The sequence below is a fragment of the Grosmannia clavigera genome (genome assembly GCF_000143105.1).
Source record: "Grosmannia clavigera kw1407 unplaced genomic scaffold GCSC_140, whole genome shotgun sequence".
Classification (NCBI taxonomy): Eukaryota; Fungi; Ascomycota; class Sordariomycetes; order Ophiostomatales; family Ophiostomataceae; genus Leptographium; species Leptographium clavigerum.
The window spans coordinates 1,006,572-1,019,711 of NW_014040801.1; the positions used below are offsets into that span (position 1 = coordinate 1,006,572).

At 53.1% G+C, this 13,140-nt stretch overlaps 1 protein-coding gene across 1 annotated transcript; it reads left to right on the forward strand.

Annotated features, from left to right (window-relative positions):
* Positions 1 to 3,083: 3,083 nt before the first annotated feature.
* On the forward strand, positions 3,084 to 12,801 carry CMQ_390 (uncharacterized protein; the record flags this gene model as incomplete). Its single annotated transcript, XM_014317469.1, has 3 exons — positions 3,084 to 9,373; positions 9,438 to 10,681; positions 10,739 to 12,801. 3 exons carry the CDS (start codon positions 3,084 to 3,086, stop codon positions 12,799 to 12,801), a joined length of 9,597 nt encoding a protein of 3,198 aa, XP_014172944.1.
* Positions 12,802 to 13,140: the final 339 nt, after the last annotated feature.

The following is a 13,140-nucleotide window of genomic DNA, read 5'->3' on the forward strand; positions in this document are numbered from 1 at the left end:
GCTGATTCCTTTCTCACCATACGTAACATAAAAGGGAGTCGGAAAATCAATGCTATGCTCGTCGAGCCATGGAACTGCTCATAGAAGAGCGCTGTCATATATATATGTTAGCAACGGTGTCTGAGGAAAACGATAGACACTAGTACGTACTTCTCTTTATAGGATTTAGCCAGTTACAGCCTTGATCAGGAATAATGCCAGATAAGCCGTTTCCAAGACCGCGTCGCTTTCGTTATTCCAATTTAGGCAGTTGGGTTCATTTCTTGATGGCAGCGCTTCTGCACGCTGACCACGGCTATAGGCGCGGGAAACTTATCCCGGGGGGGTTTACCGCACACTATTAATGGATACTTTTGTGTTCTAACATTGTTAGTTCAGAAAATATCAACAACCTTGTCCAGACAGTGAATCTAAAGTTTATCGCATGAAATGAGAGCCAAAAATAGATTTAGAGCAAAAAAAGAGGCTCTGAAGTTAAAAACACCGGCCTTGGTCCTTCTTGTGACGGTGCCCTGACGGTATTGTGCTATCTTAGTTCCCGTTTCTGTACGGAGTACTCAGCTGAATCTGGGAAGGTCCATGCAGATCACCGCGCCCGAGGGTGCTGATTAGTCGCTAACGCTTAGTTCTATCTGTAGCGTAAACATGAAGTACGACGTGGCCATCTCATATTTGTCAACCAAGGAGTGTAGTCGGCCTAGAGCATAAGAGGAAATTACCGGAGAGTGCTTCTTTGAGCCTTGTCTGGCTATTGGCGGCAGGAGAACTCGAAACGAGCTGACCATGACGCCTTTTTCAACGTCCACCTAAAATGTGACGCACGGAAGCACGGGCTTGGCTATTGTAACAGATAAGACGGTCCCGGTAAACAATCAATCTGACAGAGGGCGGCCCAGTCGTATGTATGCGGCAGAGCGGGCTATAGGAGTCTACAAATAGTAACGGAGCCCCCACGGCTTTGGTAGACCTTCGATAAATGGATAGTGCTACGGTACATTATATTGTCGAAAGGGGTCCAAAATAGCTTTATTACAACCTTACGGAGTATACGATGTAGATACCATTATTTCCGGCAAATTGCCTAATAACGTCACAAAACTGTGGTTTTTTCGCTATTTATAGTCTCATACGTGTATCACCTTTTTTTCTCCATCACTCTAAGTGGCGTGACTCTCTGTCATATATCAACATGTCGCTATTTAGTTTCTGCAACTTTTCGCAGGCTAACAACCTGCCCATCCAGACCAGGTGCCACAAGGAGCACGAGCAAGATGGCGTTGGTACCGTAGTCGTGAGCCTGCTAAGACTCATACAGTAGGTGCATGCGCTCGCACACTCGGACAGTCGAGAAAAAAATACACGATTTTGATTTTCTGTTATTACCGCCTCTCAATTGATTTGTCTATCAAGGGCGGTAAAACTGCGAGCATATGAATTAGTGGGGTAGATGGCCTCGACGGATTGAAGCACTGTTTGACTCCATAAAACCCGTTAAGGGCCGAGCAGCTCGATGAAGCACTTGCCATGCCGTAGCATGTAGCCTCCCTTCAAAGTTGGCAATATGTCAGTCCTTGCAACAATGAAGTGCACGATGATAGACGATGCGAGGTTGAAGTTGAGGTTTGCTACCTTCTAATTTAGTCAGATTTAAGACGCCGAAATCCCGTGTTTAGTTAAGTCAGCCATATAAGAAAGGAGAAAGAGCCATGATTTCATGAAAAAATTGGCAAGAGCACATTTACTATCGAAGCAAGACTTATTCTTAATTTGACGATTAAAATGGTATTGGATCTGTGGCCGTGTTTACAATTGATGGCAGAGTTTTGTTGGTATGCGTTTCGCGCATAGCTGCAATCCCGTAGGCTCATGTCGGGAGGCTGTATGATCTTACAAGAAGCAGAAGTATTGTAATACATCTATACTTCTCTTCGTAACCGCTGATTTTCGGTTTGTAACTCGTGTTTGTAGACGGTACTCCGTATCAAGGGGCGTTTATACGTCGATGATAAATCATGCTCGACTTCCCTTCGATTTTGGATGGTAGGGACGACTCAAAAAAGTAGATGATTGTTCAACCAAGATTGCCGTCTGAGAAAGTGTTGTGAAGTGCGATTGTATATGGAAAAGAGGGGCTTCTGAAGCGACGGCAGCAAGGTGACGTTCTCGACTTAAAAACAACTCCTGATTGACTAAACCAAAAGCGACCGGATTTCAATTCAGAGAGCATATAACACTGACAAAGAAAGCACAGCATATTGCGATACAAACCCTGTTCCTACACTGTAGCCTGTTCCACTAGCCTCCCGGTCATGCTATTTCTCTACCGCCTCTCCTACCTGCTGTTGCTACCACTATTGTATCCTCCCAGGCAGCCTCTGTCTGCGTAAGCTAGGTCCTAGGCCGCTGCTGCCACCGTGGTCTCAGTACTAGTGCTACCAATGTGTCGTAATTGTCTTGCCAGCAGGCGGGCTCTTAATAGGCGGAAGCACGGGCCGCTGCCTCTGTCTCCTCTGCCTTTGCTTGCACTGCCTGCGCCTCCCTTAAAAGTTTCTCTACGCGCCCTGGGCAGGTGCTACATAGTAGAGGCTGTTTCTTCGCTTACAGAATGTAGATCCGTATACAGGCCTGTACGGAGTACAAATAGCGGCCCTGCCCGCATGGCCCAACGGCCTGCTCTGCCAATGTGTATTAGTCAGCGAACCAAAGGCTGAAACTCAAAATAATACGTCGTTACTCCGTACTGGGATACGATTTCGAACCCCCTGCCGTCTATGCAGCGAACCGCCATGTTGCAACAGCCGGTTGCATAATTGGCAGGGAAGCCTTGATAACTGCTAGGCATTCAACACAATTGCGCAGCTTTCTTGCTCAAATCCATGGCCGTTGGTCTTATCTATCGTACTTTTGTGATGCGCGGCACTTTTGTGATGTATGGGAGATAGCTGCATATTTAAACGGCCTAAAAAGCAAAAGAGACTGGGATTGCAAGTGAAACATTCCTCTTTACCAAGTCATACCGAAGACTTGGCTTCTCTTGAACTTTCATTTCATCCCTCTTCGTCAAAAACAAAATCAATATCACCATGTCGGCACTTTCGTCCGACTCTGTCAGATTTATCGTCCAACAGCTCTTCCTGCCACCCCAGCTCCCCCAGCAAAAAGATCAAAAGGCTGATCTCGACACTGCACTGTTGCGACTTGTGACTGAGGCTCTTGAACGCTTCCAGAAAAATGTCCCAGTCGAGGAGCAGAAGGCTGTCTCACTCGCCGCGGCGTCAGTGTCTTTGCTTACCGCATCTCGGGATTCCAGCGGTTCGGTAAACGAAGAGTCTTTTTTGCAGGCTTTTGGTGATTTGAGCCAAGCGTCCGCAACACTGCCGGGACCAGTACTTCCGCTACACATCGAGGCCCAGAATGCTGGTCTCCTCATCACTAGATCTTCTGATGGAATACTGTTTGAGGCATTTGAGCTGGCGCCTACCAACAAAGCGGTCATGTCGACGTCTGGCCGACTCAACCGTTCCTTTCCTGGACCTACAGTGACAGTGGAGGCCAGCCATTTCACGAGTCAGGTACAGGATCTCTTGACTAAAACCTTGTCGCGAATGAGCGGCGAGGCGGCCCCAGGAATGACACCGATAACCGTCAAGGCCAAAAAGAGGCTCAACGAGATCCGTGATACAATGGACCCAGGACTGGTCACAGAACTGTTGTTTGGCTTCCTCCAGCCGATGGCTTGCTCCAAAGACACGTCTGTTGTCAGGATCGTGAAACACACACGCGAAGAGGTGCTCTGGGATCGCGCATTGTTGCCATGGCGCCGGTCGCCCCTCTGGCTCTTAGTGCGTGTTGTTGTGCAGCTGGTTTTTTCCCGTTTGCGGGGGCCGAACAGTGGCCGCAACTTGTACAAACTGTTCATGGTCCGGCTCCTTGCAGAGGTCCTCGACAGGTGCCTACAGCTCGGAAACGGCATTGAACCAGACACACTGCATTTCATGAGCGCCAAGATCACGCGCAGGCTATTAAAACTCGGCGTTTCAAGCGACAGTCCTGGAATTGTCCACGTGATCGACGTTCTGGAAAGAACCAAAGATGCACTCGATGTACGGTGGGCAGCAGCCTCACGTCAGTGCAAGAAAGACGCTCATCTCTCGCCTCTTGCATCTGTTGCTTTCAGAGAGAGCAGATCGCTTTCGCTGCCTGCTTTGGACAACTTTTTGTCCGACATCCTCCTGAAAGAGGCTTCCAACTCTGGCGCCAGGTTTCAGCCAGCTCATAGCCTCCAAGCGTTTCCAGAATACAGCTTTCCCTCGGGCCCGCTGTCCGAGCCACCACAAAACCTGGTCTACAACCTTTGCGGACTGGAGCAGTGGGTGGAGCACAATTTACAGGAGTGGATGAAAGTGAACATCAGCAATCGTGCCACATGTCCGCTTGTGTACGAGCTGATGCAGCTTTATCACAACTCGGCTAGCCCCACGTATATTGAAGATCCAGAAGCCAGCTCGTCCATGCTGCTTACCGTGCTCGAGCTTTGGGTTGCTTGCGACCGTTCTGCTGTCCAGCGGCTTCCGCTACTGGCGGAATACATCCCAGACATTCCGCTTCAGAAGCTGCAGACGCTAGTTCTGCCATGCCTTCGAGACTTGGAACGCCTTCGGCGTATCGAGGAATACGTTAAGCGAAGACAGCAGTCGGCATCGGACAGGTCTGTTTTAGCCGATTTTGGCACAGCTGGATCGTTTGCTGTGCGCTACTTCAAGCACTCCATGAAACACCAGGAGCTTTTGCAACAAATTGAAGCTGCAGCTTTACGGGATCGGCAGCGGAAACTTGCAGAGCTCGCTGAAATGAAGTCAAGGTACCAGAATCTCATGAAACTGCATTCCGAAATGGTTTGCACCACAGAGGAATTTTACGGGAGGTACGGGTGGTACGACCACCACTCGAGAGATTGTGAGAAGTGCTACACGGAAGAAACTGCCAGAGGAATGTCCATTTCTGTGCACGAGTGGCCGCTGCCAACACAATCCAACGAGAAGAAGGCAGTGGTCTTTGAGCTGGATGCTCCGGCAGAATTCTGCGCCTGGCGCGATGCCACGGTTTATCTCCTTCTCGACGTGCTGGGATCAGACTACGCCGATGCCGACCCACCTAATACGCAATACTCACTTCCGTCATATGCGGCACTGAAGCCATACTATCGGAGTCCGTCACGACGCTTGGAGCTGTCGTCCACGGCAAAACCAAATGTTGTGGCCCATTACAGAACCGTGTCCATCTCCACAGCCACAAAAGACCAAGTGTGCCTGAACAATGGGCTACGCTTCCAAGCTTTCGACACAGGAAAGAATTGCTTCGTTGTCGACATTTTCCATTCCGATGTTGTCCTTGATATGTGTACGTACCAGCTTCCCCCGGACAGTTCCTCATTGCAACCGTTTCTGAGGCGGAGCTTTGCCGACGACGGACAAGCCGATGCGAAGCCGAACATGGTGATTGCAAGTCAGTTCGAATGCCCGACTCACATGACGCTCGCCGAATACCGCAGCCTGGCCGGCCTGACGGTGGGTTACCGGCTGCCATGGCAGAACCTGCTGGTGCAGCTGGCCAGTCCATCGGTTGACTTCAAAAAGATAGAGACCGGTCTGTTTGTCCTTCAGGCGATCTACCAGGCCGGGCCGCCCGAGGCATATGTTCGCCGTGCCAGCCACCACATTCTCATCGATGACATCTTCGCCGAAAAGTTGCTGGCCACGATCGGTCAGGCGGCAGCACGCATCCAAAAGAACTGGGACTCCCTGCAGGCGCTCAGCACACTCATCGACACTACTGCTCGCGTGCTGCGGCTGACGCCGTCAATCCCTATTGCGGACAAGTGTCTGGTCATGCTGGAGCAGTTGCGTGTCATAGCCATTGATTGGACCGACGATCTGGAGAATCGCTATAACGAGGCAAAAGACGAAGACCAGAGGCAGGCCTTCCTCTGTAAGATCGTACAAATCGCCACCATCTGTGTCTGCACATTCGATGTGGACGACACCCACCTGCAGGAAGTACTGTCTGTACCCGAAAAGGCGGCAATCCTGATTCGCTGCAACATGCTCGTCTACGACAACAGCACGCAGATTGGAACCAAAGCCCATGACCGGCTCATGCGTCGGCGATGTCAGCATCTCTGCTACCGCGCATATCCCATCCTGCGGCAGCTCATCTTGAATGGCCTGGACGGCAAGCCTTTTCCCAGTCTAGACACAGTCATACAAGCTGCATGGCCTAACTATCATCGAGGAGATAGTGGCTGGCAAGCCCTACAAGGAGAATTTGACCAGTGGATCGTCACGGACATAAAAGACTTGGCCGTTGTGCACTACAATCTGCTGAAGGGTCGCCTGCTTGTCAACGGCCGACCGTTGGACCGCCTCCCTCTCGAATATACGCAGCATGAATCGTACGTAGCACTCTTCGGTCCTATCGTTTTCCGCATCCTGCCGAGCATAGTGCCAGGCATGCAGTTTTCGTCCAGGGACAGCTATCTTGAGCATAAGTTGAATTTTGGTATGGGCAGCACCGACCCCGACATGCTTCTGCAGGCCAAAAAAAACGAACAAGTGTACCACCTTGTTCCAAAGAGGGTCTTTCAGGGGGTTCTTCCGACCTCGCTCGTCCGTGACTTCGTGCACTGGTACGATGCAGAGAATGAAACTGTGGAGTTTCGCAAAAGGCGGCATATGTGGTCGACCGAAACTAAGCCGTCTTCCTGGCGCCTCAAACGAGTTCGCAAGGAATCCATTTTTTGGTGGTTGTCGAATAAACAGGGACAGTCGCTCGTGTGTCCGAGCAGCGGAGCCGGGCGGTCGTTGAGTGCCGTCTTTGCACCTCTCCAGGAGCCGTTGGACATGCTACTCATCCTACGGTCTGACAAGACAACACTCGACATTGAGCTGCCCCGGCTGCAGCTCAGCTTCCACTTGGCAGAAGGAACATCGGTGGTCAACTCTCGTCAATGTCGGGGATTTCAGGTGGACAAAGACCAGAATGTGGGAACGTTAGTTGGTTTGAAGAGCAAGCTGGTGTTGCAGAACCGGATCACGGCCGAGAGACGAGTGATAGTGCCGACGGGCTGTATCTCGTACGAACGAAAAGGTGATCATACAACCGTGTCCATATTCCCGGAAACGGCCCCGGCCTACATTTTCAAGCGCAACGACGACATGCAGCGGCTGGACGGAAGCGGAAGCCTGCAGAGCTCTCTCCTCCTCTGCTATCTGCACGCACTGACGTCGTTTTGTTTGCCCGACGTCTTCACCGGATGCACCGGCACAGAGCAGGCGCTGAACATTCTCCGAAGCGCCGCCGTCGCCTCTAACCAGTTCCTAACCAAGGCTGACGTTGACTTGCTGCGGAGAATTTCGGGATTGACTCCCAAGCGAGTTTTCTACCCAGATCATCTGCAGGTCATGCAGACGGTCTCGTGGGATCCTCACCTCCCGATGCTGGCACAGCATCCGCACTTTTTCCAGGCCGTCCAGACGTTGCTCAAGGAGAACAAAACGGCCGAGATATACTACCCAGATAGTGACAAGCAGCCGGCCAGATTTGAGTCCGGCGATGTCCAGCTCTGGACGCGAGATGCCTCCCGCACATCCACTGTGCGCATCACCGGCTATGGGGCCGAGGACCGGTTGTCTGCGTTGCACGACATTGAATATGTGTCTAGGGACCTTGGTCAGGCGTCTCAGAGAGCCGAAAGGGCTACAAAGATATCATCCATTATGTTCGAACGTACTCCTTACCTTCGCATTAGACCACTGGGCAGAGAAAGACTTTCGTCTCTTCTACTGAAAATTTTTAAAGAAAAGGGCACGGTCCTTGGAAGCGATTTCCCAACAGATGGAAAGACGAACAACTCCTGCCTACTGGACTATGCTGGTAAGTGGATGCTAAACCATGATGGACATTGGGCCGAATTGTGGTGCTGGCTACATCGCCAGGCAAAGGGGCGGAAACTATGCCCATCACAGCTGAATCTATGGCTCGCGACAATGGCATTTTCCGCCAAGGACATGGAGGTCATCCAGGCAGCCGCGTGTCTGTTTCTACTGCCAGAGGTCACTGCCATCAACCCGCCGCCTGTTGGAATGTTTCAGCTTCGCCATGGTGATACACCAGACAAGACAGAACTGACTCAGCTCCTCAGCAACGCCGAGCTCTGGAAACCACAGGATTCTTGTCCGGAGAACAACTTACCGAGATACTCCGGGGAGTCCAACAGGGACTATGGTCGGCGGCGAGAGTGTGCATGGGAGTCGAGCAAGAACCAGGCCATTTCCAGCCTTGTCGACCACCTAGCGGCACAAAAGGCCCAGCCAGTGCCTCTTCCTCCAACCGGGGTCACGAAGGAAAAGATATGCACGTACATAAAACTGCAAGACGCCATCAATGCCGTGAGGGTCAAGTTCACCCTCTGGCACCAAAACTGGTTGTTCAAGTGCTATCTGGATGAGATCGCAGACGCCATCAGTCGGACATCAGTGCAGCTGTTGCAGCTCCCAAAGATCACGACCAGTCGGCCGCTACCCGCAAGCACCATACAAATGGCCACCATTCAGCTCGCGGATGTTCTCGAAAAAGCCACAGTTCCTGAAAGTAAAGAACTGCCGCATGCTGGCATACCGAAACTGACTGTCAACGAAGCTCTACCGCTCTACAGTTTGCACCTTGGCTTTCAATCACTCACACTGCAACAGAAGCAGCCGCAAGCGGAAGCAAAAAAGCCGCGCCTGGAAGCTCTCGTAAAAAGTCTGACCGCCAGCGCCGAGTCCACATACGAGAGGGAATATGCGGGCGAGCTCCGCCACAGTCTAGATAAGCTACAGGACCAGCATCAGACCCAGCATGCGAATCTGGATGTGGATGGCGTGGATCACGTGACATCCCGCATTCGCCATCATCTTGACCAGGCAACGCGATATCTCGACGACCTATTTTCCACCATCCATGCTGGTGTGTATGAGAACGTGAGATGGGACAAGTGCTTGGCCCTGCGACTCGGTCACAGCCCTCGGCTGTCTCGCACTCTCCTTCTGCAACAGCTGGCCCGCGACGGTTGGGGCAAGCTGCAGGCCGCCTGGAAGCCATGGATTGTAGCCTATGGGCTGGCCCTGACCGAGACACAGCGGGCACAGCGAATGATGCGCCTGGTACGGGATTCTGATCAGGTGAAGACCCATATTGGTGAGCTCTTGCGCGAACTGCAGAACGAGGGCCACACCAACTGGGAAGCTTTCAAGCAGCCCGAAACCCTGTTGCTAGAGGTTGAGAGCGGCATCCTGATCCGAGCAGTGCAAGAGGACATTACAGAGAAGATGCGGTGAGTGTGATTTTTTCCCTCTTGGTCCTTTGTTACTGCTTGTTTCCCACGCTGACCTGTTAAGACAACCACCGCACGACCAAAACGCGGTGATGCAGCTGAACATGGGCGAGGGCAAGTCGTCGGTGATCGTGCCGACCGTCGTGGCAGCTCTGGCCGACGGAGCGCGGCTAGTACGCGTCATTGTGGCCAAGCCACAGTCCAGACAGATGCTGCACATGCTGGTGGCCAAGTTTGGCGGCCTGCTGAACCGTCGCGTCTTTCACCTGCCCTTTTCGCGGGCTCTCCGACTGCAGGAAGAACATGCCAAGGCCATCTTCGCCCAGTGTCGTCGCTGCATGGAAACGGGCGGTGTCCTGCTCGTCCAACCAGAGCATGTCCTGTCACTGCAGCTGATGGGCCTCGAAGCCATGGCCTCCGGTCGGGAGACGCTCGGCTGCTCCCTGCTCAAGACGCAACACCTTTTTAATACGGCCGGCCGCGATGTCGTCGACGAGAGCGACGAGAACTTTAGCGTCCGATTCGAGCTAATATACACGATGGGCACGCAGACTCCGATTGAGTTCTGTCCCTACCGTTGGTCCGTCATCCAGAACGTCCTCGAAGTCGTCCGGAACCATGTGAAAGACGTGTCCGATCAGCTGCCGCTGTCCATCGAAATTCAACCGACAACGACGACTGGACATGGAAGCTTCCCTCGCGTCCGTCTGCTCAAGTCTGATGCTGTCGAACTTCTCCTTCGCAACAAGGTGCCCCGGGAAATCTGCAACACCGGTCTTCCTGGATTCCCCATTGCGCGGCAAGCTCCGGAATCACGTGACGCTGTTCTCCGCTATATGACCGAGGCCGACCTGCAGCCAGCAGACATTGACGCTGTCGAAAGTGGCCACTTCTGGACGGCAGACACACGCGACTGTCTGCTGCTTCTACGTGGCCTGTTTGCTGGAGGCCTGCTCGCCTTTTCCTTTGGCCAAAAACGCTGGCGTGTCAACTATGGTCTCGATACCTCTCGACGACCACCGACGAAGCTTGCGGTACCATACCGAGCCAAGGACCAGCCTGCTGCACGCTCCGAGTTCAGCCACCCCGACGTGGTCATCACGCTCACCTGTTTGTGCTATTACTACCAGGGTCTGGACGACGCCGACCTGTATCTGACTTTTGCCCACCTGTTGGCCTCTGGAAATGCCGACGACGTGTATCAGATTTGGGTTCATGCCGCTAACAATCTCCCGGACGCCTTCCGTCAAGTCATGGGCGTCAATATGGAGGACCGGATCCAGTGCGAGACCGAAGTGTTCCCCGCATGTACGTCTATTACGCTGCTCGTCATATGTCGTCCTGATCGCTAACCCTTGTCTACAGTCCGTTTTACGAAACCGACGATTGACTACTTTCTAGACAACATCGTTTTTGCCAAGCAGATGAAGCAGTTTCCGCATAAATTGTCGGCCTCCGGCTGGGATCTCGGTGCGTCAAAGACTCAGCGAACTACTGGCTTCAGCGGCACCATCGATTCTCGCAAGGTCCTACCGCTTGACATGACGTACCTGGACCTACCGGAACAGAAGCACACGAACGCACTTGTCCTCGAGTATCTTCTGCAGCCAGAGAATGGTGTGCTGCCGCTGCAGCCACCGCTACCACAAGACGCCGATGCTCCTACTTCGTCTGTAGCAGAAACCCTTCTGAAACTCGTCGTGGGCCAGTCGAATGACCGGCTGCGTGTCATTCTCGACGTCGGTGCTCAGATCTTGGAGTTGTCTAACCGTCAGGTGGCCAGCCTCTGGCTCAAGATGATGCGCGAGCGCCATGCCCACGTCGAGGCTGCTGTCGAGACTGCTGTCGAGGCTGCTGTCTATTTTGACGACAGGGAGGAGCTGATGGTCCTGGACAAACGGGGCCGAGCTGAGCCACTCCGCATCTCGCCGTATGCCGACCAGCTGGACCTCTGTATCGTTTTTCTCGACGAGGCCCATACGCGCGGCACAGATCTGCGCCTGCCCTCGTCTTACCGCGCGGCCGTCACACTCGGTGCCCGTCTGACTAAGGACAGGCTGGTCCAGGCCTGCATGCGTATGCGGAAGCTCGGCCACGGCCAGTCTGTCGTATTCGTGGTGCCTCAGGATGTTCAGACTCAGATCCAGGAGTGCCGCACTCACGAGGAACAGCAGCGGGACATCAGCGTGCTAGAAGTTCTGAGCTGGGCCATTGGCGAGACTCATAATGATCTTCGCAAAAGCATGCCGTTATGGGCTGTCCAAGGTCGTCGATTTGAGAAGCAGCTGGCCCTTTGGGAGAAAGCACGGGCTGCAGGTGAAGAAGACGACATGATCGTCATGACGCACGACCTGGCTAGCGAATTTCTCGAGGACGAGGCCAAGACGCTGGAAGAACGCTATCGCCCAATGCCAGAAGGACAGACTGACAGCACAACCAACATGCGTGGCGACAGAACCAATATGCGGTTGCGCCAGATCGACGACCGCTGTGCCGAGGTGTCTAGACTCAATTTCTCTGAGACGACCCTGCACGAGGAGCAGGAGCGGGAGCTGTCCCCCGAGATCGAAGAGCAGCGCCAGATAGAGCGGCCGCCTCCAGCCACGCCAGCCACTCATTCTGTGCATCAAGACATCCGCACATTTGCTGCCACTGGACGGCTGGCTGCCTCCTCGTCCGCCGTCTTGCCTGCATTCCAGGTCCTTCGGGCTACCAATGCATCTGCCCTCCTCGATGTAGACATGTTCCCGCAGGATGTGCTCGTCACAGCCGACTTTGCCAGTACGATCGTCCCTGAGCATTTCGCCAACAAGGACCAGCAACTGGACTCCTTCCAGCGCCCTCCCCAGTGGATCCTGAGCAGTCAGCCGGTCAGCTGGGATCGGGTGGTGATCATTAGCCCATACGAGGCACAGGAGCTGCTGCCGACAGTCCGCAAGAGCCACAATACATCTTTGCATCTATACGCACCCCGTCCCAACCTGGAGGTGTCGCCGCTGGATGGCCTCGATCTTTACACCACGTCTGCTGCACGACCGCCATCGCCTGAGCGTCTACCGCTCCCACTGGCACTGCTACTCAACTTGTTCTCTGGTCAGCTGTACTTTAAGTCCTTTGCCGAGTACACAGCAATGTGCGACATGCTCCGGCTTTCGTGGCAGGAGGCCAGCGACACGCTTACCATCGAGCCGGATGGCTACATCCACCATGCCGATAATGCAGACGACATCCCAGGTTCAGAATTTACCCAGAGCCCAGTCCCGTTTCTCAAGGCGTACTGCTCAAAAATTCGCCGGGACGGTCATTCGATTGACCGCACGCATCTTGGCAAAATGCTAAGCGGGGTTCTCCTACGAGAGCTAGAACTGGACGGAGAATCGGTGAAGGGAGCTTATAGAGCTCCGAATCTTGGAGCCACCAGCATATAGTTTGATATCGCTACTATGTAAGGGCGGTCATGGCTGTTCTCTTATTTTGTACGGACAAGTACGATAGAATACGAATAGAGCAACTTCTTACAAGACACCGGGCGATACACCGCCGCGAAACGAGGCACGGGCTTCGTAAACTTGACACCAAAAGCCAACCATTACGTTATTTTGTACTCCGTACGCTTCGTTCTCGATTTACGGAGTGTTCGTATCGCATTTGTGGAGTACTCCATTGATGGTCTCGATGTATTCTCGGCGTGTCCACAAAAGGGGCAAAAGCTAAAACTGTCTGATGCCGACTGATCCAATTTATCGATGCGAGGCTTTACAGTCGAA